Raw genomic sequence first — 23,497 nt, 5'->3', positions numbered from 1 at the left:
CTAAGTCCAGCCTCCTCCTTTTTGTCCGCATCTGTATGACTCTTAGGGAATAAGAGAAAGACCAATGGGGAATCCAGCTCAGAATCACTATGAAGATTTGAGTATAATATCTTTTGGAACTAATGGACCTATTTTTTTTTTTTTTTCTGTGTCTACACCAGACCAATCCTAGCCAGAGATTTGCTCTTCCTTTAATCGAACATGCAATTCAGGGTAACAACTTGTTTTGGGGTTTTTTTTCCTTAACATATTATTTAAGAGTAATACATGGCCGGGAGAGAAATTTTTTGCAAAACGTAATTTAGCAAAAAGAACAAAACAAAGCCCATTCCTTAACTCTGCACAGATTACTATTATTATTGATACATCTGATTTTCTTCTCATATTTTTAGGCTAATATTAGGAGCACATTTAGTCTGTTTCTTACTTGAAGTAAGACACATGTCACATAACTAAGCAGTTCCATGTGAAAGGCTCAGTGGCTTTTAGTACGTTCGTAATGTAGTACACCTACCCGCCCCCCGCTAGTTCCAGAACTTTCTCATCACCCCAAAGTACCCAGAAAGCCATTTCTCCCCCATTTTCCCCTACCCCTATAGTCCCTGGCAACCAACAGTCTGTTCTCTACTTCCATGGATTTCTCAGTATTCTGTGTAAATGGAATCATGCAATATGTGACCTTTGGCTTTGATATATTTCACGTAGCATACATGTTCCAGGGTCTGAATTGGAACACATATCTGTACCTCAGTCCTTTCTGTGGCTGCGTAATGTTGCATTATGCTGATGTACCTCATGTGTTTATCCATCCACACCTGGCTGGACGTTTGGATTGTTTGTACCTTTTGGATGTTGTGAATGGGGCTGAGATGAATGTTCATGTGTGAGTGCTTGTTTTAGTACCTGATTTCAATTCTTTTGGGGTGTATCCCCAGGAGTGGCATTGTTGGATCCTATGGTAAGTCTGTGTTTAACTTTTTAACAGTTTTCCATAGAACCGGCACCATTTTACATTCCTACCAACAACACACAAGGGTTGCGATTTCCCTGTCTGTGTCTTTTATTTCCCCCCTTCTCAATTATGGCTCTCGTAGTGGGAGTAAAGTAGTATATCATTACGATTTCGATTTTGTATCTTCTCCAATAACAAATGGGACTGAAAATCTTTTCATTTTCCCATTTTAAAAAAATCGTAATTATGGTCAAAAAACATACCACATCAAATTTACTATCTTAACCTTTCTTTTAAGATTTTATTTATTGAGAGCGAGAAAGGGAGAGCATGAGCTGGGGGAGGGGCAGAAGGGAGGGAGAGAGAGAATCTCATGCAGACTCTGAACTGAGCACAGAGCCTGACGTGGGGCTTGATCTCACCACTCGGAGATCATGACCTGAGCCAAAGTCAAGAGTTGAACACTTAACTGACTGAACCACCCAAGTACCCCGCATCTTAACCATTTATAAGTATACAGTTTTTTGTTGGTTTTTATTTTTGCTTGTTTTCTTTTTCCAAAAGATTTTACCTATCCACTTTAAAGAGAGAGCGGGGAGAGGGTCGAAGGAGAGTAAGGGAGGGAGAGGGACGATAGATTTCACACTGCATGCAGAGCCCCCCACCGGGCTTGATCCCACGACCCAGGATCACAACCTGAGATCATGACCCAAGCAAAAATCAAGAGCCAGCTCAACCTCCTGAGCCACCCAGGTGCTCCTTAAGCATACAGCTTAACAGTGCTTCTTTTCCTATTTTTTAAGGAAGTTTGCTTTTTGATGTTGAATTATAGCTGTTCTGTATATTGTGGTTTTTCAACCCTTTATCAGATATTTGATTTGCAAATATTTTCTCCAGTCCTGTGGTGGGTTGCCTTTCCACTCTGCACATGGTGTCCATTGAGGATGCGATTTTAATCACAAATTGTGATAAAATACAACTTGTCCCTTTTTTTTTCTTTTTGCCTGTGCTTGGGGTGACATATCCAAGAGATCATTACTAAATGCCACATCACAAAGCTTTTAGATAATCTTTTCCTCTCAGAGTTTATAGTTTTAGCTCTTATGTTGAGGTCTTTGATCTCTTTGGAGTTAGGGGTTAAGGGTTCCGCTTCATGCTTTTGCATATAGATAGCCACTTGTGCCATGACCATTCATTAAAAAGATTATTCTTTCCCCCATTGTATGGCTGAGAATTTGTTGGAAAGCATTCGGCCATGGGGCGCCTGGGTGGCTCAGTGGGTTAAAGCCTCTGCCTTTCGCTCGGGTCATGATCCCAGGGTCCTGGGATCGAGCCCCGCATCGGGCTCTCTGCTCAGCGGGGAGCCTGCTTCCCTTCCTCTCTCTCTGCCTGCCTCTCTCCCTACTTGTGATCTCTGTCTGTCAAATAAATAAATAAAATCTTTAAAAAAAAAAAAAAGCATTTGGCCATAGATGTCTGGGTTTATTGCTGGACTCAATTCTATTCTATTTTGTTTCGATCACTGTAGCTTTGTCGTAAGTTTTGAAATTAGGGATCTATCGAATCACAGTCAAGGAGTTGAACTCCTGCAAATAAAATTCCAATGGGAGGTCGAAATAATTCCAAGTATCTAAGTGATATTGATGAATATAATGTGTGCAGAGCTGGTTGCTCTCTTTTATTTAATTTCTCAGGGCGCCAGCCCTCTGTTCCACTGTGACGGAAAATTTTTTTTCTCATAAACTTGGCTGCAGTGTGCATACCTCTTGTTGTATTTCTTTCCCTCAGTGCAGTGTCACTTGTGGACAAGGATACCAGCTAAGAGCTGTGAAATGCATCATTGGAACTTACATGTCCGTGGTAGATGACAATGACTGCAATGCCGCAACTAGACCAACTGATACCCAGGTAAGTCTCCTTTGTCCAGCTCAGGGCTTGGCTTTGGGCACTGAGATGGTGGCCCTTCCCCGTGGTTCAGCCACAGTTGAAGTCCTTTCCTATGTGAGCGTGTAGGTAGATCCACTGGCTGATTAACTAAATGGTCCAGATGTACCTATCAGCTGCATCTTGAATCGAATAGTTCGATGTACCGGGATCATTCTTCTCTGGTTCTCTGAACTGTATGTACGTTTGATTCTGATTATTTTATTGACTGGCAAATGTTGATCGTTTGGTTCTGTTTTCTTTTTTTTTTTTTTTTTTTTTTTTTTTTTTTTTTTTTTTTAAAGATTTTATTTATTTATTTGACAGACAGAGATCACAAGTAGGCAGAGAGGCAGGCAGAGAGAGAGAGGAGGAAGCAGGCTCCCGTGTGCTGGAGCTGGTCTGCACCAGCTCACAAGAGCTCATTGGTAAATTCTCAGGAATTGGGCAAGCTGATTGCTAAACAGAAGCATTATTAAAAATGGAAAATATAGGGGTGCCTGGGTGGCTCAGTGGGTTAAAGCCCCTGCCTTCGGCTCGGGTCCTGATCCAGGGTCCTGGGATCGAGCCCCCATCGGGCTCTCTGCTCAGCAGGGAGCCTGCTTCCTCCTCTCTCTCTGCCTGCTTCTCTGCCTACTTGTGATCTCCATCTGTCAAATAAATAAATAAAATCTTTAAAAAAATGGAAAATATAAACCTATGATTAAATAGATGGTATTCAGAACAAAGCTGGTAAGTACACCAGCCGTCACTCTCTCATTGCTTTACTCCATTTTGCTATTCTCTGTGCTCTTGCGATGATTTACACTTACATTTGTATCTGTAAGGTGGAAATACTGAATAACGGTGAGCTAGCGCACATCTCTTCCCGAGTCTGTCTTCGTGGACATCATGTTGGTAGCTTCAAATCAGCCATTGTGGCAGTGTGTACACTACAGAAATCAGCAAATGCTGTAATTCTGGATTTAAATTATTTTTTTTTAGACTTAAGAAAGTGATGGAGAAAATAATAATGATGTAGATTACGCAGAATCTACATTATGCCTCAAAGAGTCTCACGTCCAGGGCTGTCACAGTGTAAATAACACATCAAATGAAGGAAATATCCTTCTGGCATTTGGAAATCATTGTCTGCTTCGGCACAGGAGTCACTCAGGTCATTGGTAGATGAATGGAGTTCTGACATCGATCTTGATTGTTTCCCTGTCACCTTACTGTTCAACACAAAATATCAACTCTCACTCATATCCGAACTGTACTTATTCAGCGATTACAACCATTTTTTGGCCACAGATCCAAGAATCCAACAAAAATCAGCCAAAGTATTCTGTGAGACTCAACTGACTATACGGAATTTTAAAGAAAGAATTGTATATATTATTGTTATATGTAAACTGTGTGGCATATATATCAGTAAAATTTTCTATTAGTAAAATTTATGATAAACAAGCAAACATCTGTATACCAGTATAGACATACATGCACCTGTAATGTGAGTGTGAGAATATATAAAAATACGTTTCTACAAATACACACACGTACACCTTTTTTCTTAAGAGAACCAGTTGGCAGTCACTACCAGCACCTTCCTCTTCGTGGTAGGAAATCTAAAATCTTCGTAGATTTTAGCATCATTTATGCAAACAGACTGTGTAAGGAGAAGACATGGGTTTGTAAATCAGTTTTGCTGACTGCCAAAGACAGGATTTGAACCTTGACCATGCCCAGAGCTCATGCCCTGGGGCCCCATCTGGCCACTGTCCTGCTTCTGTTCTGAGCACATTTCCATGCGTGTTGTTAACAATGGACAAAGGGTGTCAAAAAGTAAATGAATACAGCATTGTTGTTCATGTTGTCATTGATGAATGATAAAACACCACTTGTGACTTGTGTCATCTTTTTTTTTTTTTTTAACATCACTGACATATTCTAAACCACAAGCTAAATGCCTGTGAAATGTTAGCTATTACATCTAAAGGGTCACAAGATGAGGACTTAGCAACTCCCTTAGAGCTTCAAAATGTACATTTCTCTCTGAATTGTTCCGTAAGATCTGATGGAGTATAGGGCAGCTCCCACCGTTGAAGCATATGGACAATTTCTTCACTATGGGAAAAGTAGCCTGTGGTTTTCTTTGGACCGTAGGCAGAAGAATAAGCAGGGTCTGGAGCCAAGAAATAGAATTTCCCCCTTCAGTTTTGAAGCTCCCTGATATCGGGCTGAGCACTGAGGTCACCACACTTTGCACCATGCCTGGACATCTCAGGCATTTAATGGATATGTACTTAAAGAATATTTGCTGAATTGTGAGCAAGTACTCATTTCTGTTTTCCCATTTATAAATCTGAAAATGTTATCTATAGCAGATAACCTCAGTTCACTGTAGGGATTTCCTCTGAGTGATCGAGGAGCATCCTATCGGTTTCAGGCATTGGCATAATGACTTGGATCTAGATTTGATCATCAACAGCATGGGAGTTCTCTATAGGGAAAGTTGGAACACCAGTTCCTGATTAGCATATTCTGATTAGGAAATGAATTGAAATGTGAGAAGAGGATTTGGTCTTCAGAGCTGTTAAAAATTGACAGTTGAGGGGCACCTGGGTGGCTCAGTGGGTTAAAGCCTCTGCCTTTGGCTCGGGTCGTGATCCCAGGGTCCTGGGATTGAGCCCCTCATCAGGCTCTCTGCTCAGCAGAGAGCCTGCTTCCCCCACTCTTTCTCTGCCTGCCTCTCTGCCTACTTGTGATCTCTGTCTGTCAAATAAATAAATAAAATCTTTAAAAAAAAATTGACAGTCGATCATTTTAAAAGAATATCCTGTTCTTTCCCTACTTGGGTGCCATTTTACCACATTTGGTCTCTTTCCACTTGAACAGGCAAATAACTATTGTATTAAACATCATTCAGGAACTATCAGGGCACACTCAGAGTGACTCAGATTATGCCCCATTTTATAGATGAAAACATGGGGGCTGACAGCAGACCTGTGATTTGCCCAGAATCACACGGAAATCAGAGGTCTTAGAATTCTTAACCCTTAAGTTTGTATTCACCTTGCCCATTAAAGTGTGCATGGACTTCACGGTAACTTTGGCTTTTGTCCCCCTCCCCCATCTAGGACTGCGAATTACCATCTTGTCACCCTCCCCCTGCTGTCCCGGAAGCAAGGAGAAGCACACACAGTGCACCCAGAACCCAGTGGCGATTTGGGTCTTGGACACCAGTAAGAAATAGACGGAAGACATAGAGAGGGTGGAAGGGGAGGTGGGGGTTCTCTGACATGACTGTAGGAAGGAGGTTACTGTCCAGTGAATCGGCATTTCAAGATAACATACCTGCGTTATTTTATTTCAACACCCAGTGCTCAGCCACTTGTGGAAAAGGTACTCGGATGAGATATGTCAGCTGCCGGGATGAGGACGGCTCTGTGGCTGACGAGAGCGCCTGTGTGACCCTGCCCAGACCGGTGGGAAAGGAGGAATGTTCTGTGACCCCCTGTGGACGGTGGAAAGCTTTGGACTGGAGCCCTGTAAGCGAGTGGATTTTTTGGAATTGGGAAATGACTGGGGGAACCGTAAGAGGATGACTAGTGACAGGTCCCAAATGTCAATGGGTATTATTTTACAGTTGGACTTAGTCTGTAATTTAAATTATTTTGCCTCATGTATGTACAGCTGGTATGAATCTTAACCAGATGTATAAGAAATGGATGCTGTTAAAACACATTAATCAGTGGGCAGTTTCCTTTGCCCCATCATGTTGGATTGACTGGAAAACTTTGTGTGAATTGAGTCACATGAGGATATAGTAGGCTGGTGGCAGACTACAAATGCCAGAGAGAAGGGGGAGTAAGGAGAGGTCCTCTTGCCTGGAGTCTGGATGCCTCCTGTAACCGCAGTCTCTTGAAGTTTTGGCTTCCCTGTCCAGAGTGGGAAGTAGGAATCCTCAGGTAGTACCATGGGCTCGGCCTCCTGTGCACACCAGGCGCCATCGGCAGGCTTCTATAAAAGTAGAAGAACCTTTCTTGGAGCACCTGGGTGGCTCAGTCAGTTAAGCGTCTAACTTGATTTCCACTCAGGTCATGATCTCAGGGTCGTGGAGTGAAGCCCTGTGTGGGGCTCTGCACTCAGCGTGGCATCTGCTTGACCCTCTCCTTCTGTTCCCCTTCATGCCCCATAGCTCTCGCTCTCTCTTTCTCTCTCAAATAAATAATAAATAAAATCTAAAAAAAAAAAAAAAAAAAAAGAAAGAAAGTAAAGGAAAACCTTTGTCTCCAGGCAGTTCCTGCTTTCTGCCTTGCAAAAATCCCAGAGCCCAGGAGATAGAAAGCTTAGGATAGGTGAAAAGAAGCCCTAAGGAAAACAGAGAATTAATAGCTCAATAAATATGGCATATGTATGAAATTTGAGTAGAGTCAAAGAGAGCCATGTAAAAATCCGGATCCTGACATTTACTGGCCGTATGACCTTGAGCAGTCTGGTTAAAGTTTTTGAGCACAATTTCTTCTCTTAAAAGACCAAAGTAGTATACCTACCTTACAAGATTGTTGTAAGTATTATTTGAGATTACCTATGTTAAATGCTTAGTACTAAGTAGGTGCTCAATAAATGGTAGATAATCTCACTCTCATACCTTGAGCTTTCAGTCTGTCTGTCCATCCATCCATCCATCCATCCATCCATTAAATACATCTGTCTGTGAACCAAATATTTGTAAAAGCTTAGTATAGAAAAAGCAATGGGGGTGCCTGGGTGGCTCAGTGGGTTAAAACCTCTGCCTTCAGCTCAGGTCATGGTCCCAGGGTCCTGGGATCGAGCCCCGCATCGGGCTCTCTGCTCAGCGGGGAGACTGCTTCTCTTCCTCTCTCTCTGCCTGCTTCTCTGCCTACTTGTGATCTCTGTCTGTCAAATGAATAAATAAAATCTTAAAAAAAATAAAAGAACAGCAAATAATAAAGCTCTGGCCTTCATGGATATCATTCCGATGGAGGTTCCAATCAATGAACAAATAAAGAAATAGCTATATACAGCAACAAACACTGACAAGTACTAGAAGAATGTCAAGGAGAATAAGGGCATAGGGAAATCTGGGATGTGCTTTTAGACAGGGTGCTCAAAGAAGGCCAAATAGTACATTGAGCAAGACTTGAATAAATGAGGGAGTGCGTCTAATGGACTTCTGTGTTGTAGAGGAGAAGGTAGAGCAGGTGCAAAGATCCTGAGTAAGGAGTTCTTGGCATATTCAAGGAACATCTGTAAGCCCAGTTTAGCTAAAGTGCAGTGCGTGGAGAATGACAGGAGATGGGTCAAGGAGGTGGCCAAGATGAGGACTTTGGACATGATTCAGAATGAATTGGGAGGTCACTGGAGAGAATGGCCTGATCTTTCATTTGTAAGGGCCATGGTTTGTGATACAGCAGACTTGGGCTGGGGTGGAGGGTGTCCAGATTGTGAGCAGGACCCCAGCTGAAAAAGCCACTGCAGTAAGTCCAGGCCGGGGCAGGTAACCGTGAAGATGACGAGAAGTGGCTGGATTGGGGGTGTAGAGTGACTACTGAGCAGCCAGTTTCTTGGTGAAATGGCTGGAGGGTGGAAGGACAAGGGAGCAGGCAAGGATGGCGCCCAGGTTGGGGGCCTGAGCAGCAGGGTGAGCAGCGGGCCGTTCACAGAAAATGTACATGGATGGCTTTGTGACTGCCAGTGACCAATCCTTTCTCTTTCTGGATGTTCAACGTAGTGCTCCGTGACGTGTGGGCAAGGCAGGGTGACCCGGCAAGTGGTATGTGTCAACTACAGTGACCACGTGATTGATCAGAGTGAGTGTGACCCAGATTACATCCCAGAAACCGACCAGGACTGTTCCACATCGCCGTGCCCTCAGTGGACCCCAGACAGTGGTCTCGCTCAGTACCCCTTCCACAACGAGGATTCCCGCCCCCGGAGCGCAGGGCCCAGCCGCACCCATGTGCTCGGGGGAAACCAGTGGAGGACTGGCCCCTGGGGAGCAGTAAGTATTCCCTGATGTCTCTACTTGGCTTTCTTCTCTTCCACACTTTCAGCTTTGGGAGGCAAACAGATTAGAAATACCTTTTTTCTCGCAAGGGATTGGTATTGTATGTTTTCATCTGTTTCGGGCGAACCATCCTGGGTTCATTGCAGTCCCTGAAAAGGTGCTCCCCGATAGTGTCTGCTGTAAACTCCCTGACCTGGGTGGAAGGGGTATGTCCCCGCTGGCCCACAAGATCTCGTGGCTCCGAGGCGGTGCTGGGAAGACCATGATGACGTGAAGAGGAATCCCAGAGGCTAGAGCCACATGCAACTCCTACCCATAAGGACCGAGGAAGTTTTCTGAAAGGGAGCTCTTAGGTCATTTTCCTTCTCGCTATTTTCCAAGTGAGCAGAGTCTCAAAGTGGCACGGTTGCTGTGTAATTTGTAGTAGTGGTTCATTGTCCTGGATTGGGGGCCACAGTAGTCTAGACAATTCTGTGCTTGGGGTAGAAGTACCATGCCTGATGGCCAACGGCACAACCTCCCAGTGAAGATGATTTTGAGCCGAAGACTTGCCCTTTCAAATTTTGAAGTCTTTAGTGGGTCCCCTATTCTCTATGGGCCTCAGGTTCCTCATCTGTAAAACAAAGTAAACAATAATTCTAGCTTTTCTGGGTTGTGGTAAGAAACAAATGGGATGACAGCAGTCAGGTCCTTTGCACCCTTCCTGTCCCCCCAACCCAGAGTGAGAACTTCCTCATTATTCTTATCATTGTCCTTCACACTAGGAAGATCTTGAAAGATATTTAATAGTCACAGGGAAAATAGGCATAGAATCTTTTTGGGTTTTCGACTGAATAATTGTCCCCAAATCATTATATTGTGGAATACTGGACATGTCTAATGGAATTGCAGGAGGGGTAAGGTAGCAAGGGACCCTGTTGAGGTGTGGGGAATTAGAAGGAGTCCAGTAATCACTCTGGGGTCTTCATTTTAATTGTTTACTCTTAGTTTTCTTCTCGTACCACTAATTGTGCTTAATTATTTCTGAACTAAAAAGCATTAGAAGGAAACTGCCTCCCACCATAGTTATGTTTCAGTAAACAAGATTTCCTTTCCTCTGAATACTGATTAGCCACTGAGCATTTTGACTCATGAAAATTATTGGTTGTAGGCAGGACATCTGCTCCATTGCCCAGGACCTTTGCTCTCATTCACCTTGCTTGCTCTCCACTTTAAGGCTTCCTTTGCCTGAGGTAAAAAAAAAAAAAAAAAAAATTGGGGTTCAGAAAAGTTAAAGAGTGATCAATGGAGGTAATCACTGAGTGTCCCACAATTTTTCTGGTTGAAAAATTTCAAAACTCACATGTGTATTCGAATGATAGCACCAGAACTCCTTAAAAAAAAAAAAAATTCAAAGCTATTCTTACTTAGGAGTACATTTGGAGATGATGCATTCTTTTAAAATTGAATGATTCTGCCCTTGGGCAGTGTTCCCAATTAGGGAGGATTAAGTAACCTTTTTTCAGCAATGGGCAATACCATTCTTTGCCTCATTGTGCCTATTTTTTGTTTGGGGCTTTTTTTTTTTCTAAGTTAAGTGAGGCTGAAGATGGACAATGTGATTTTTTTTCAGCTCTAGCTTGCTGTGCCTGACCTGCTCCCAGGAGTGTGTGGAATGTACATGCATCTTTGCTTGGTGCAGTACACAAACTGTGTGAGTCTCCCTGCTTTCCATGGCAGGAAAGGCAGCAAAGAATCATAAACACTGAGGGATGGAAATCTAATGTTTTCAGTGGATCCCGGCATACAAACGTCATTTGATAATACATTTCTGCATGAACCTGAACCCTGTGTGAGGTTTTCCCCCTTGTTACCAATTAGGAGTCTCTGGTTGTGAACAAAAGAAAAGCAGCTGCCACAAGTGAAAATAAAACAAACAGCACTTTTCATTTGGCCCCAGTAGAGACAGAGGGCAGAGCATCCCCAGGGATCTCACTCAGCGGTTGGCAAATCTATTTTGCAAAGGACCAGATAGTAAGTCTTTTCTGTGATGTGGATCATATAGTCTCTGTCACAACTAACCAGCTCTCCTGCTGGAGCACAAAAGCAGGTATAGGCAATACATAACCGAGTGGGCATGGTTGTGTTCCAATAAAACTTTATTTATAAAGCAGGTAGCAGGCCATATTTGGCCTTCATGCTGTATCTTGCCAACCCCTCTCTAGACGGAGCAGAAATTAGAGGATAACTACCATAGGAAATTTCTGTCTTAATAAATCCCTTTAAACTCTCATCTACCCTGCTCAGGATTCAAATTCTCAGGAAAGTCTCATAGACCCAGCTTATTCTACCTGCCCACTCGTTGACCGGGAAGGGCAGTGTATTTGAGTAGGTAGTCCCACCAAGATGATATCCATTGGAGAAGAAATGGTCCCTTTAAGGAGAATTGGGGTTCCAGATAGGAGGGGAAGTATGCTAGGCAGGTAAGAAAAACAGATGCCCCTCACCTCTTGTTCCTGCCAAGACTGTTCCTTCTTACTCTGGCCGATGTGAATGATGGGTGCAGGTTTTATTCGGAGAAATGTTTACCTAGGGAAATATGTCCCCTTAAAAGGACAGGAAGATTGCAGCAGGGTGCCTGGGTGACACATTTGGTTAAGCGTCTGACTCTTGGTTTTGGCTCAGGTCACGATCTCGCAGTGGTGGGATGGAGCCAGCGTTGGGCTCTGTGCTCAGTGCAGAGCCCGTTTCAGATTCTCTCTCTCTCCCTGTCACTCAAATAAAAAAAATAAAGTCTTTAAAAAAAAAAAAAAAAGACAGGCAGATTATTAACGAAGTTGAAAGTGAAATTCTGTGACATGGAATAGAACTAAGAATCCCTGCTAATTTAAAAAAAAAAAAAAATGGCCAAATTGAACCTGGAGAAAAATTATGTACAACACTTAACTTGTCCATGGGATCATAAAGACCCAAACAGGCCCTGAGTTCAGATAGTTCAAGACTGTACAGTGTAGTTGCTTGGCCCCAACAAAGCACTATCTCCACCTCTTTGGTCACATTTTCAGTAGGAAACATCTGATTGGTCACGGGGTAGCCAGTGGATTGGTTGTCCTTACATCAGGTGACCAGCTTTGCTCCAGTCAGCCATATTGGAGGGAGGGTAGCTTGTGGTTTATGGAGTTGTTTTTCCACTGACTTTAATTGGACAGGCAGTGGTGTACATAACCCAGGATAGGTGCTATGGGAGCTAACAGAAACACAGGTCATGACATTGACCCCTCCTTCAAGGAGCTTACCGTTTCATTGAGGCAGTAATGCTCACAGGTGAGATAGTAAAAGAATGATCCAAGGTCGTATTATCAAGGGAAAGATTCAAGGGCCAAAATATATATTACAGATGTACTTGCAATATGGAAGTTCCTTTCTAACATTATACATTCTGGTCCCCAAAGTCAATTAAAATAATAATGCTGTGCTTTCTGTGATGTCCTAAGCTGTTTAAAAAGAGAAAACAAGTGTGTTCAAGTTCAGAGTCATTATATCAGAATCCTCATGGAATAGAGATGAAATTTTTATAAATCAGAAATTGCCTAAGTGTTTTCTCAGAGAGAAGTCGTAAATCGGATTTCCTGTTCAACATTTTAAAATTAAACCCAATGTATTTTAAAGTAACACATAATTTGTCCAGTATAGGCAGAGAAATTGAGCTTAGGTCCAAAGCACTAAGCCCAAAAATAAATGCACAGCTTTATTTGGAAAAAGCCGACCAGCAGGAAGCATTGTTTGCAGGTATTTTGAAGTAACCCTGGTTTGAGCTGGGGTTCCTAAAAAGCACATATCTGCCATCAGAACCCAGAACTAAACAAAAAAAAAGTTGCCAGTGCAGTTGGAGGCTTGATAAATAACTCACGGGAATTGCACTGCTTTGAGGACTAGTTGGTTTTTTTAATAGGCAAACTGATTTTACAAGTTAAGGGTCAGAGTGGAGGATACTAGCAAACACACTGGTTTTGAAAAGATAAGAGCATTGTGGAAAGAAAAAAAAACACTCAAGATATAGATAAATAAGAGAACTATGACAAGCTCGTGTGGGAAATTAGCTGAAACGCAAACATAATTCAGTGACAACCATGAGAGAGAACAGTAGACAGAAAGTACCCCTGAAGAGAGGCTTATCAATATGGAATCCAATTAAGGTCCTTGTGGAAGTGGAAAAATAAATTAAAAAACATATCTTGCTGCCATCAGCCACTGAAGTCAGGGTTGTTGTGAAGGGAGAGAATGGAACATTCCCTGTGAGGAAATGATGTCTAAGTGGCATTCCATGATGCTTTGGGTAATTGAATGAGTTGATATGGAGGCTCAATTTCAATAACTGGTGTGTCGTTAAGCAGGTGATTTGACCTCTGTGTTGAAAGGGCAGTCAATTGTTGGATCTAAATAAGCACTTGGATTTTGAAAAGAAAAGAGTTTCTCATAAACTATGGTGTCCATCAACATGTCTGTACTTCTCAGGGATGCACAGGGGTTAAAGGAGAACAATAAATGGGACTGCTTTGGAAGTCACCAGACATTATCATTCATGGGGGAATCTTTTGAACACCTACTGAGGTCCTGATTTGCGGAAAGGAGAAGCCCTGTTTCTGCCGTCCAAGGGTTTAGAAGGCATGTACAGGAGAAAGCCCCACAGAAGGGAAGTTCTTGTGCTTGCTTTCTGTCCATTGTCTGGACGACCTGAGAGCGCATTCTGTCACACTTGTCTCTGACCTTCCAACCAGCCACTTTTTGTGTCCCTGAGCTGCAGGTCGAGGTGGGGATTAACCTGCTGACTCATGTCTGATGTGTTCAGTGTTCCAGTACCTGTGCTGGTGGGTCCCAGCGGCGTGTGGTGGTATGTCAGGACGAAAACGGATACGCCGCAAATGACTGCGCGGAGAGGATAAAACCCGATGAGCAGAGAGCCTGCGAATCTGGCCCTTGTCCTCAGTGGGCTTATGGCAACTGGGGAGAGGTGAGAGAGAGCCATCTGTTTGTGTTGTGTCCTTTGGAAAGAAACACAGAGCGAGTTTGCTGACCACACTGTGCTGCCGTTCATAGTATAAGGATGGAGAACGAGTTCCAGTGAAAGTTTCTTGATTTGGGATGATGTAGGAGAACTGTCTTAATTCTGGACCATTTTAAGAGTGCCTTTATTACCAATTAGAGACAGTTTTTAAATACTTAGGAGAGGAACATTAGAAAAGCATGCAGATAAATGCTAGGTTAACTTGTGTGTTCACCTCTGCTGATTAAATTATGGGCTTTTTTTTTTTTTTTTTTGACAGAGAGAAATCACAACTGGGCAGCCCCTAACTAGGCAGCACAAAAAGGCGCCCCAAATTATGGGCCTTTTTAAGGAAATTGGAAATATGTGTTAAATTGGTCCATGAAAGTGTTACCATCTTTTTCATAGTTTTGGGGTGTTTATGATGCTCTCTTGCTCCCATGGCATCCTTAAAATCCTTGATGAAACCAAATCCTAGGATTTCAAATGCTTGATGAAACCAGAATGAACAGGTGCTGTTATTCCCATCGGAGGTGATGCATTTTAATGATAGAGAGAATTCTTCACCTCTTACCTTTTAAGAGTGGCGGGGTGCCTGGGTGGCTCAATGGATTAAGCCTCTGCCTTCGGCTCAGGTCATGATCCCGGGGTCCTGGGATCGAGCCCCACATTGGGCTCTCTGCTCAGTGGAGAGCCTGCTTCCTCCTCTCTCTCTGCCTGTCACTCTGCCTAGTTGTGATCTCTCTCTCTGTCAAGTAAATAAATAAAATCTTAAAAAAAAAAAAAAAGAGTGGCATCCTATGACCAATGAGGGGCAGTAGAGTGTTTAGAGCAGACAAAACTGGATTCCACTCCCATCCCTGACTCTCATAAACTTTGTAGCCTTGGTAAATTACGTAACTTTGCCAAACATCTGTAGCATCATCTATAAATGGGAATAATAATGGCACCAATTCATGACTACGGTATGAGATAGTGCGTATCAAATACCTAGCACATTGTCTTCAATTAGAGTTAACTGCTATTATAATAATGATAATCATCATCATTACTACTACTAATGTTTATCGTTAGTAGTAGCAGTAGTAGTATCAAATAGGGTTTTCAGCTGCTCTTCTGTGTAGGGTATAGATGCTTACTGTTTTGTGTGTAATTAACCAACAATGTATCTCTCTACTCTCGAGTCCACAGGGAGAGCACATATGTAGAGCTTGTTGCATTGGTCTGTCCTGACTGTAAAATTTATAAAATCAAACATGAGGATTAACATCTTGGAGACCCCAGTGCCAAGAGGGGCACAAAGACAAATGAGATGGATGGGCACGTTAGTCCACACTCCTGGCTAACCGAAATCCCATGTCCACACTTTCCATAACCTGCTAATCATAGGAAGTCGTAACAGAGTGTTCTGTTGACTTTTGTTGACAGTACGTCATTCTGGAAGGCTTTGATGAAAGGCAGGAAGGGGGAGTCAGGCTTCAAGACTCATGTATTACGGGTTTCCCAAATCTCCTCATAGAGTTTTGTCCTGTGGGGCCCGTGATTAAGCTTCTGTAATTGGACCGAAGCCAGGAGAGTACACGCATTCACTGGGATACTTGCTGTCAGCACAGACCAGATCATTCCAAATTCTGTGGGGGATCTGGCCTTGACACAGCAGGAGAGCCAAATGTCAGTGTTCCTGGATGTGAGCACAGCAGCACTGTCCAAGAAATACAACTTGTTCCTGCCTCAGAAGTTTGGGTCTAGCCAGAGTCAGAACTTCATCCAACATTCCCACCACATTGTTTATTCTTCCCGGGGAAAGTCATCGTCATCCCGAGATTCGGAGAGAGCATAAAATATCGTAACATCGTAAAGGTCTCTGGAGATTGGAGTCACAGAAGAGCCAAAAGTTGGTGACAGCTTTTTGGAAGTTGCCAGAAAATAAACCCCACTAAGTTATTACATCCTTTCTTTGGTACTGGGTGGTGTAGGGAATTTTATTTTTTAGATTTTTGGTTTCGTATCCATCAAAGAAACGACTGCAATCTTACCTAGTCACTTGCTATTGCATTACCTTGATTGAGTGAATTAACTTCTTTTAAGCTCACTTGTCCCATGTGTAAAATGGGGCCCATATTAGAGTCTCCTCTTGATGAGAGAATGCCTCTGAAACACTTAGTATAGGTGATGAGGACGCACTCAGCAACGTGCGTCTACCATTAAGGTAGACAGTTCCATTGTATATACACATGTTGGTAATTCAGCTTGGGTCTGCCTCAAAGCTTCCCTTGCCCACTGCCGTGATAGAGTTTGGCGAGGAGATTGTTGTCACAGGAGAGAAGGTAGGATTTGTCGTTGGTGTTCAGAGTGACTGCAGCTTCTCTTTCTCCTCCTGCAGTGCACTAAGCTATGTGGCGGAGGCTTACGGACAAGACTGGTGGTCTGTCAGCGGCCCAGCGGTGAACGGTTTCCAGATCTGAGCTGTGAAATCCACGATAAGCCTCCAGATCGTGAGCAGTGTAACACACACGTTTGTCCTCAAGACGCTGCATGGAATACCGGCCCTTGGAGTTCGGTACGGCCCTAACCCTTAATGTTTATTAACCAAACTGTCTTAACTAACAGACCCATTTCCAAGGTATTCTGGGGCACTCCTCGGCGACAGACAGTTGTCCGACTCACAAGGGCATCCCTGAACCTGGGCTGTGGTCCGTGATTTTCTTCATACCGACACACAACAGCATTGATGTTTTGTGATTTTGCCAAAGTGACTTTACAGACATAAGTGTACCTCATGGAGGCCTGGGGCCAATGTCAAAAAGTAGCTTCCGTTTTGTTGTTGTTGTTGTTGTTATAGGAAAGCAGGACTGTCTATATAGATATTTTAAAGAAATAAGTTTATATAGTTATTAAGTTCCAAAGTGATTTCAGCAGACAATTCAATAGCAGACATTCTTTCCTTTCCCAAATTACGGGAGTTTTGACTTTTGGAGGAAGATACCTGCATATTGAGGCCAAAGCAATTTTTTTTTTTTCCATGACTGTAATTTGCCTCTATGTGACTCGGGTACAAACTCAACACAGTGACCACAGAGGCTGTGCCCACAAAATAGACTGAAATCATTGTGAAAATGCAAAGACCAGCTACACTGGACTCAGTGACTTGGAACCTTTCGAGGTATCCGAAACGTTCTCTCTCTTTCCCCAAGACACAAAGCCCATCTCTTGAGACAATTTTTTGCTTCAGTGCTAGGCTTCCCTTGCTGTCTGCTTAGCTGACATCGTGAGACAGGTTTGCCACTGTAAATACTATGCAAACTTCTGGGGCAGCTCTTGGCAAACAGAAGGTCGGCTATGTCCAAACACTCCTTTGGCTGAGTTGTGTTATCATCTGTGGAGCCATTAGGGCTGGTTCATGTAAATAGAGTAAATGTTTCTGTAAATACATGAATTGCACTGAATCTGAATTTAGTAGTATATGAAGTCATATCTGCAAACCTTTTTTATTCCAGAGGGTTCGGAGGAAAAGTCTTAACCATTCCTGAAACTAGATAAAGAGCAGATGAGCTGAAGTGGAATGGCTAATACCTATTAATGCTTCTAAGAGCCAAGGGTTTCGGGTCTGAGACTGAGTCTTCAGGGAGAACCCAGCTCTGTAACTACTAGTAGAAAGCTAGAGAGTGTAGAGTAGCATCTCTTCTGAGGCTAGTCAGCTGGGCTGTCAGGCTTTCATTCAAAAGCTTAGGTAATGCCACGTGGAGTCAGCCGTATATTCCACCCAAAGCATTTTGTCTGCAGTACTGATGATACTGCCTCCAAAATGAACGTTTCGAAAACGATCAGAAGTGACTGTGGGATTTCAGGAACATCCTCTGGCTTTCCCACTTCCCTCAGTCACCTGTGACAGATTATTTTTCATGAAATTGTCCCTCTTGAGCCCCTGGTATTTTTATCTTGTTCACTCGGCCAACAGCAACACCACTTCAGAGACGTGTCTTAGAAACTACTAGCCCTCTAAAAAGTTGTTTTTCTTTCATTTTGACAAAAAGTGACCCTTAACCTTCAGAGGATGTGTGTGTGTGTGTATAATCATAAAATATTATATACTGTATACATATATGTGTATGCCTACACATTATATACAATGTATAACATATATTTTATTGGTTTCCATAGCATTCTCCTCCTTGAATGCTTTCTAAATAGCACTCAAATTTTTTTTACACAGGATCATCCTCCTCTCCCACAGATGTTTTAAGAGCTTAAATCTTGAAATCTGACCTGCTAATTTAGCTGAAAACGTTAATATTTTTATTATAGTTGTTCTTAGGCCTGCACACAGTTTTCTGAAACACACACACACACAAAGAGAGGGAGAGAGGTGCTAATGCTCTGTTATACAGAAGAGAATACATGGATTTTGAAACTGTTTTTGCTGCCGATATGATTTTCATGCCTCCTTTGTAGAGCAATCGTTATTCGAGTGTCTATTTCAATGCCTCTGTGGTCTAGGAGCAAGGCCACCTGGGCAAGGCTTCTCACTGTGATTTTTTTAAAAATGACATCAAAAGCATTTTATTTAAATAGATACATTCGTAGTATATTACTTAAATGTGTATGTGTGTGTGAGGGCAGTCTTTCAGATTCTTACGTAGAACTTTGATTTTACTTTTATGTTAATTTTTGTAGGTGCTTTGGTACAATTTCTGAGCAATTCTAAACTGAAGCATACCTCAGTGAATCGTGTTAATAGCCATAAAGCCACTCGTATGGTGCTTCATCGTTGTCACTGACAATGAAATTAACAACAACAAAAAGTGTATTTGAGGTGCTAACCCGTTGCTTTCTCGTGAAAGCCCACTCGATCTGTTAGAGACCAAGGGTAGCAATTAGTCCTTCCATAGGGTTGCTTTCTCTCTCCAGATTTTCACCCCCTAAAGACAGTGTTCAGAAGCAACTACTGCTGTGGGAGGAGGCCTTTCCCCAGGTCAAAATGGAGATGGCCTCATTCAACAATTGTTATGAAGAAGTGGTATTTAGGAAAGAAACTGCCACATCGCTGTTAGCATGGCTGCCAGAGTCTCTAAAAGGAACCGTTGGTGAACGTCAGGTTCAAATACCCGCTTTAGACCCTTAGTTCTGGCTCGTGTCATTGCAGATTCAGAATCGTGATGGTGAAAAACAACCTCCAAAAATCCAGCCTTTTCTGGCTTCTTTTGGATGTGTCCTTGCACTCTTACTTGGTAACTTGCTGATTTCCAAATAAGGTTCTTACACTGATCCACCTTTCAGTCGGCTCCTGGGAGCAGAGTCCTGGGAGCCGGCTGATGAGGGAGTCTGCATATCCCATCCCTAGAGAGGACATTGGAAAGAGTGCTGTGTGCTGTCAAACCAACAGCAGAAAGTAGGTTAAAAATCCGCAGCATTTGGCAGTAAGCAGGTCCATGGAGATAATGAAAGTGCAGATCTTGCAGGTGATGTCACCTGTCCAAGCTGGTCCCGTAGCATTCCTTTCTGCCCTGCCCCGTGTATCTGCTTGCTGATCATCTTGGAGACCGTGGTTCTCCTTAGGAGAAACTGCTTGTTGGGGTTTTGCATGACAAACCTGGAAGTGTTCTCTGAGCCTTGCTTTGGAATTATGCTTGTCCACCCGAATAATGAGAATTTACGAGCTCACGAAGGAACTGTGCTTTTGTCTCTGCCTGGCCAACTTATGAATTTGTGTCTACCTCATTTTCATATTAAAGTTTGCAGCTTCCCTAGGTAGGAAGAGAAAATGTTGACAACAGTATTCTGTCACCTCACTGCATCCATCTCTAGCAAAAATAAAGACTGTAAATATCACCACCATACTTTCCGAATACAGTTATGAGCAGCCAAGCCTAGTATTATCTGAATATTTTGAGCAGTACAGATTTCTATGTGTTTATATAATAAAGCATATTTATTTTTTCCATGTTATTTAATTTTATATACAATGTTTAAAAATCAGTGTTTATCAGCAGACTGTAAAGGCACATAGGCTATGTGAATTAGAAGTACATGTGTATGTTTCTTTTGGTTTTAAAAAAGATACATTTTAATTTTGTAAATCCCCCCCAACCTGTACGGTCCCTCTCCCGAATTGGAGTAGCCAACTGGCAAGCTTTATGTAATTGGCTAGTTTAAAATGTGTATTTTCAAAAGATACTTAAAAAAAAAAAAGAAAGAAAAACTCTGAATTGGAAATGATATAAACCAAAATATACGAGGCTTAACATTTTGTTGTTTTTTTTTCCTTTTCTGATACTGTTATCCTGATTCACTGAGTCTCAACTATGAAATATGAATGTTCCACTTACTGAATTTGTAGATAATGATAAAACATAGCCAGAAGACAAAACAAGTGTTTAGAGGAAATGGGTCTAAACATGTAAGACGAGCTAGGGACAGGAAAAACACTAACCTAACGTGCACAAATTCGATCACACCGTATTCTTTGTGTTCAGATAACCGTAAGACTTCAGTGTTTGTCAGTTTTGTTATTTGTTCATCTGCAATACATTTCCGAAAGAATTTCTCGTTAAAGAAAAATAAAATATGATCGCAGTAAACTGGGAAGTTTTAAGAAAGCCTGCAGTTTTGAAAAAATTGTACTTTGTAAAGATGACCCCTGACGCCTCTTGGTTCCGCGCGTGCCCCTACTGAGTCCCTGTTTACGTGTGGTTTAGAATGGTAACTGAGGGTTAAAAGGACCAAAATCAGGGAGTCCCAATGTGAGTTTGAGGTTTATATGAGGTGTGAAATCAGGTAACTTCTCCAAAGCAGATGATGATAGCTAACTTTTAGAGAGTATTTATTATGTACGAAGCCAAGTTAAGCAAACACACACTATATTTAGCCGCCATGTTACCCCACGAGGGGGGTGATTTTATGAATCCCTTTGACTATGTGACCATTTACTATAATAAAATGTCAGTGTCAGTATAGTGACTACATTAATCCAACTTCATGGGATAGAAATAGCCCATATTCAGAATTTTTCTAAACACCTGTTGCTATTCAATAAAAGGTATACCTACAACTCAGACTTCATCAACCGCAACATTATTTAGCTAATATTGGCATTAGCCATTTGACTCCAGCCACAGAAAACCCAAATTTATTTCTGTATTGGTAAATTCCCATAACCAGTGGTTATAAACACTTCAAACAACTGGTTACATTTTGGTAATGGCAAAACATCTCTTGTTTCATTTTAATGTTATCACCTTAGCCAGATTAGGAGGATGAAGTAAAGATTTTTGACCATGAGGAATATCATATTAAATGCCTACGCATTTTTAATAAACATAAGATTTTTTCTAATAATGAAGACACATCTTAGATATACTGCTAGTGCCTTTTTTTTTTTTTTAAGATTTTACTTATTTATTTGACAGACAAAGATCACAAGTAGGCAGAGAGGCAGGCAGAGAGAGAGAGGAGGAAGCAGGCTCCCTGCTGAGCAGAGAGCCCAAGGACAACGTGTGGCTTCATCCCAGGACTCAGGGATCATGACCTGAGCCCAAGGCAGAGGCTTTAACCCACTGAGCCACCCAGGCGCCCCCTGCTAGTGCCTTTTAAAAAAAGAAATAAATATACTATTTGACTCTATCATACTGGAGTATTAAAAATAAGTTTGTTTGTTTGTTTTTAATCAGAACAAGCAAAACACTGGCCTGCATCTATCTCATTGGAGATAAAACTTAGTTGGTTTTTTTGTTTGTTTGTTTTTCGTTGTTTCTGGTGATTGTATGACTCTGGGAGACTCTGTTCCTGCCTCCTGACAGCTGATATTCATGATAGCGTGGCAGATTTCTATTTTTGCAGTTTTTAAAAGTCCAAAGGTGGGGGAAGCAGGGAAAGGAGGGTTATTAGGCCCTGAGGAGGAGTGTAGGTCCTCTCACTGACTCACGTCAGCGAGTTGTCCTCCTGGAACGGAAAGGAATGGGAATTTTGGAATGTGGAGTGGGAGGTAGAGATTGAGTCCACGTCTAATTGGTTGGGAGGGAATCCTGATTAGTAGGGGCAGTCGAGGAAGATGTATTTTATGGAGAAGGAGTCAACAGTTCTTTAGAAGGGGGGAGGTGGTCATCATTTATTTTTCAGTAGATACTTTCTACATGTCTACTGTGAGCCAGGCACTATTCTGGGTGCTAAGAATATAACAGTGAACGAGTCAGCTATACATCCATGTGGAGAAGGAGAAAATATCATATTAAACAAATAAAACCAATTACATGTGTAATTAAAGAAGTGACCCTGTTTTCCCTGGCAGCCTCATTACAATCATAAAGATAAAAATAACAGATTGCTCTTAGAGGAACACTCACGGTTACTAATGATCTTTGTTCACTAAATAAAAATTATCAATCCTACCTTTCCTTTTAAATGTACAATTGCGTAATCATTTTCAGGGATAAATGCTCTTGTGGCTGGTGGCCTAGAACTTTTAAAAACCTCCTCTCGGAGAGTGTGCTTCTGTTCACCCTTCCATTATAACCCAGACGTGAGTTCAGCGGTCTGAGAGCCAGGATAAGCAGAGAGCCTGGCTCTCCATCTCTCCCCTCGAGGGTTCTCAGCCTCCACACCTGTGTGGGAAGTCCTGGCTGAGGTTCATTTCCCCCTGTGTTATTGAACGATTACCAATAAAAAGACCTGGAATGTGTGGATCGCCATGCCCCACCACCTTTGCTTCTTGTTGTTTTATTTCCTCCAAAGTGGGATCATTTTCATGGGTGATTTTCAAGACCACAACTTCCCTTTCCAAAAATTTATAAAATGGAAAATTGGCAGCCAAAAAAAAAAAAAAAAGTGTACAGGAAGTAGTATGGAAAGTAATCAATACAGGCCGAGTCTACAAAACCATTATTCGTAGGCAGATCTGCATCCCCTTTCTCTTATTAGAAAGAGGCTATGCCTTGGCCAATGTAGTCCAGTATGTTTCTACAATGATGGAAATGTTTTCTATTTTTGCTTTCCACTATGGAAGCTACTAGACCCATGTGGCTAATATGGAGTGCTTGAAATGTGGCTAAGTGCAACAGGGAGACCACACTTTACATTGTATTTAATTTTAATTACTCTAAATTTAAATAGCCACCTGTGGCTGGTGGCTACCATATTGGACAGGGCAACCTCAGACAACAGTACATCTTAAGCAATTAATACTCAACTAGCCAAGAAATTACTAAACTTATTAAGGTAAATTGGAGAGAAAAATCCTATGCCAGCTTGTAAAAAGGGTCCCTAGGTAGGATGCCCTTATATCCAAGTGAGTACCATTCTCCTGCCTTTCTTCTGCTTTGTGCCTTTGTTTTGGAACACTGCAGTGGGTGTTGTTCTCTGACAGCTGGGCATTAGGAAAAAACAGGACAGTGCAAAGAGAGGCTTATCAGAACCAGCTGTCTTGAGAGTAGTAACTCCAGGGCCTCCATGTAAAAGCAGCTGTTAAAACAACTCTCCTCTTGTGCATCTTAGAGTTCAAGTTCATCGTGGCAGTAAGTTCAGTTAAGGAGAAAGAGTGTTTATGTGTTCAGTGGGCTGAAAGGGCAAGGCCTGATTGATGCTTTTTAGGAGA

General features: G+C 42.2%; 1 protein-coding gene across 3 annotated transcripts in view; it reads left to right on the top strand.

Moving 5' to 3' along the window:
* ADAMTS9 (ADAM metallopeptidase with thrombospondin type 1 motif 9) overlaps positions 1-23,497 on the top strand; it is a 167,724-nt gene that overhangs the window by 75,336 nt on the left and 68,891 nt on the right. For all 3 annotated transcript variants that reach the window (XM_045990179.1, XM_045990178.1, XM_045990177.1), the window contains exons 23-28: positions 2,741-2,860; positions 5,995-6,099; positions 6,238-6,405; positions 8,613-8,882; positions 13,717-13,878; positions 16,295-16,471. In XM_045990179.1, the coding sequence (XP_045846135.1) occupies positions 2,741-2,860; positions 5,995-6,099; positions 6,238-6,405; positions 8,613-8,882; positions 13,717-13,878; positions 16,295-16,471 (1,002 nt within the window). The remainder of the gene's footprint in view (positions 1-2,740; positions 2,861-5,994; positions 6,100-6,237; positions 6,406-8,612; positions 8,883-13,716; positions 13,879-16,294; positions 16,472-23,497) is intronic.

Source organism: Meles meles, chromosome 20 (genome assembly GCF_922984935.1).
Source record: "Meles meles chromosome 20, mMelMel3.1 paternal haplotype, whole genome shotgun sequence".
NCBI classification, from domain to species: domain Eukaryota; kingdom Metazoa; phylum Chordata; class Mammalia; order Carnivora; family Mustelidae; genus Meles; species Meles meles.
Note: the sequence above shows the minus strand (reverse complement) of the source record. Positions and strands in the feature narration are given on the sequence as shown.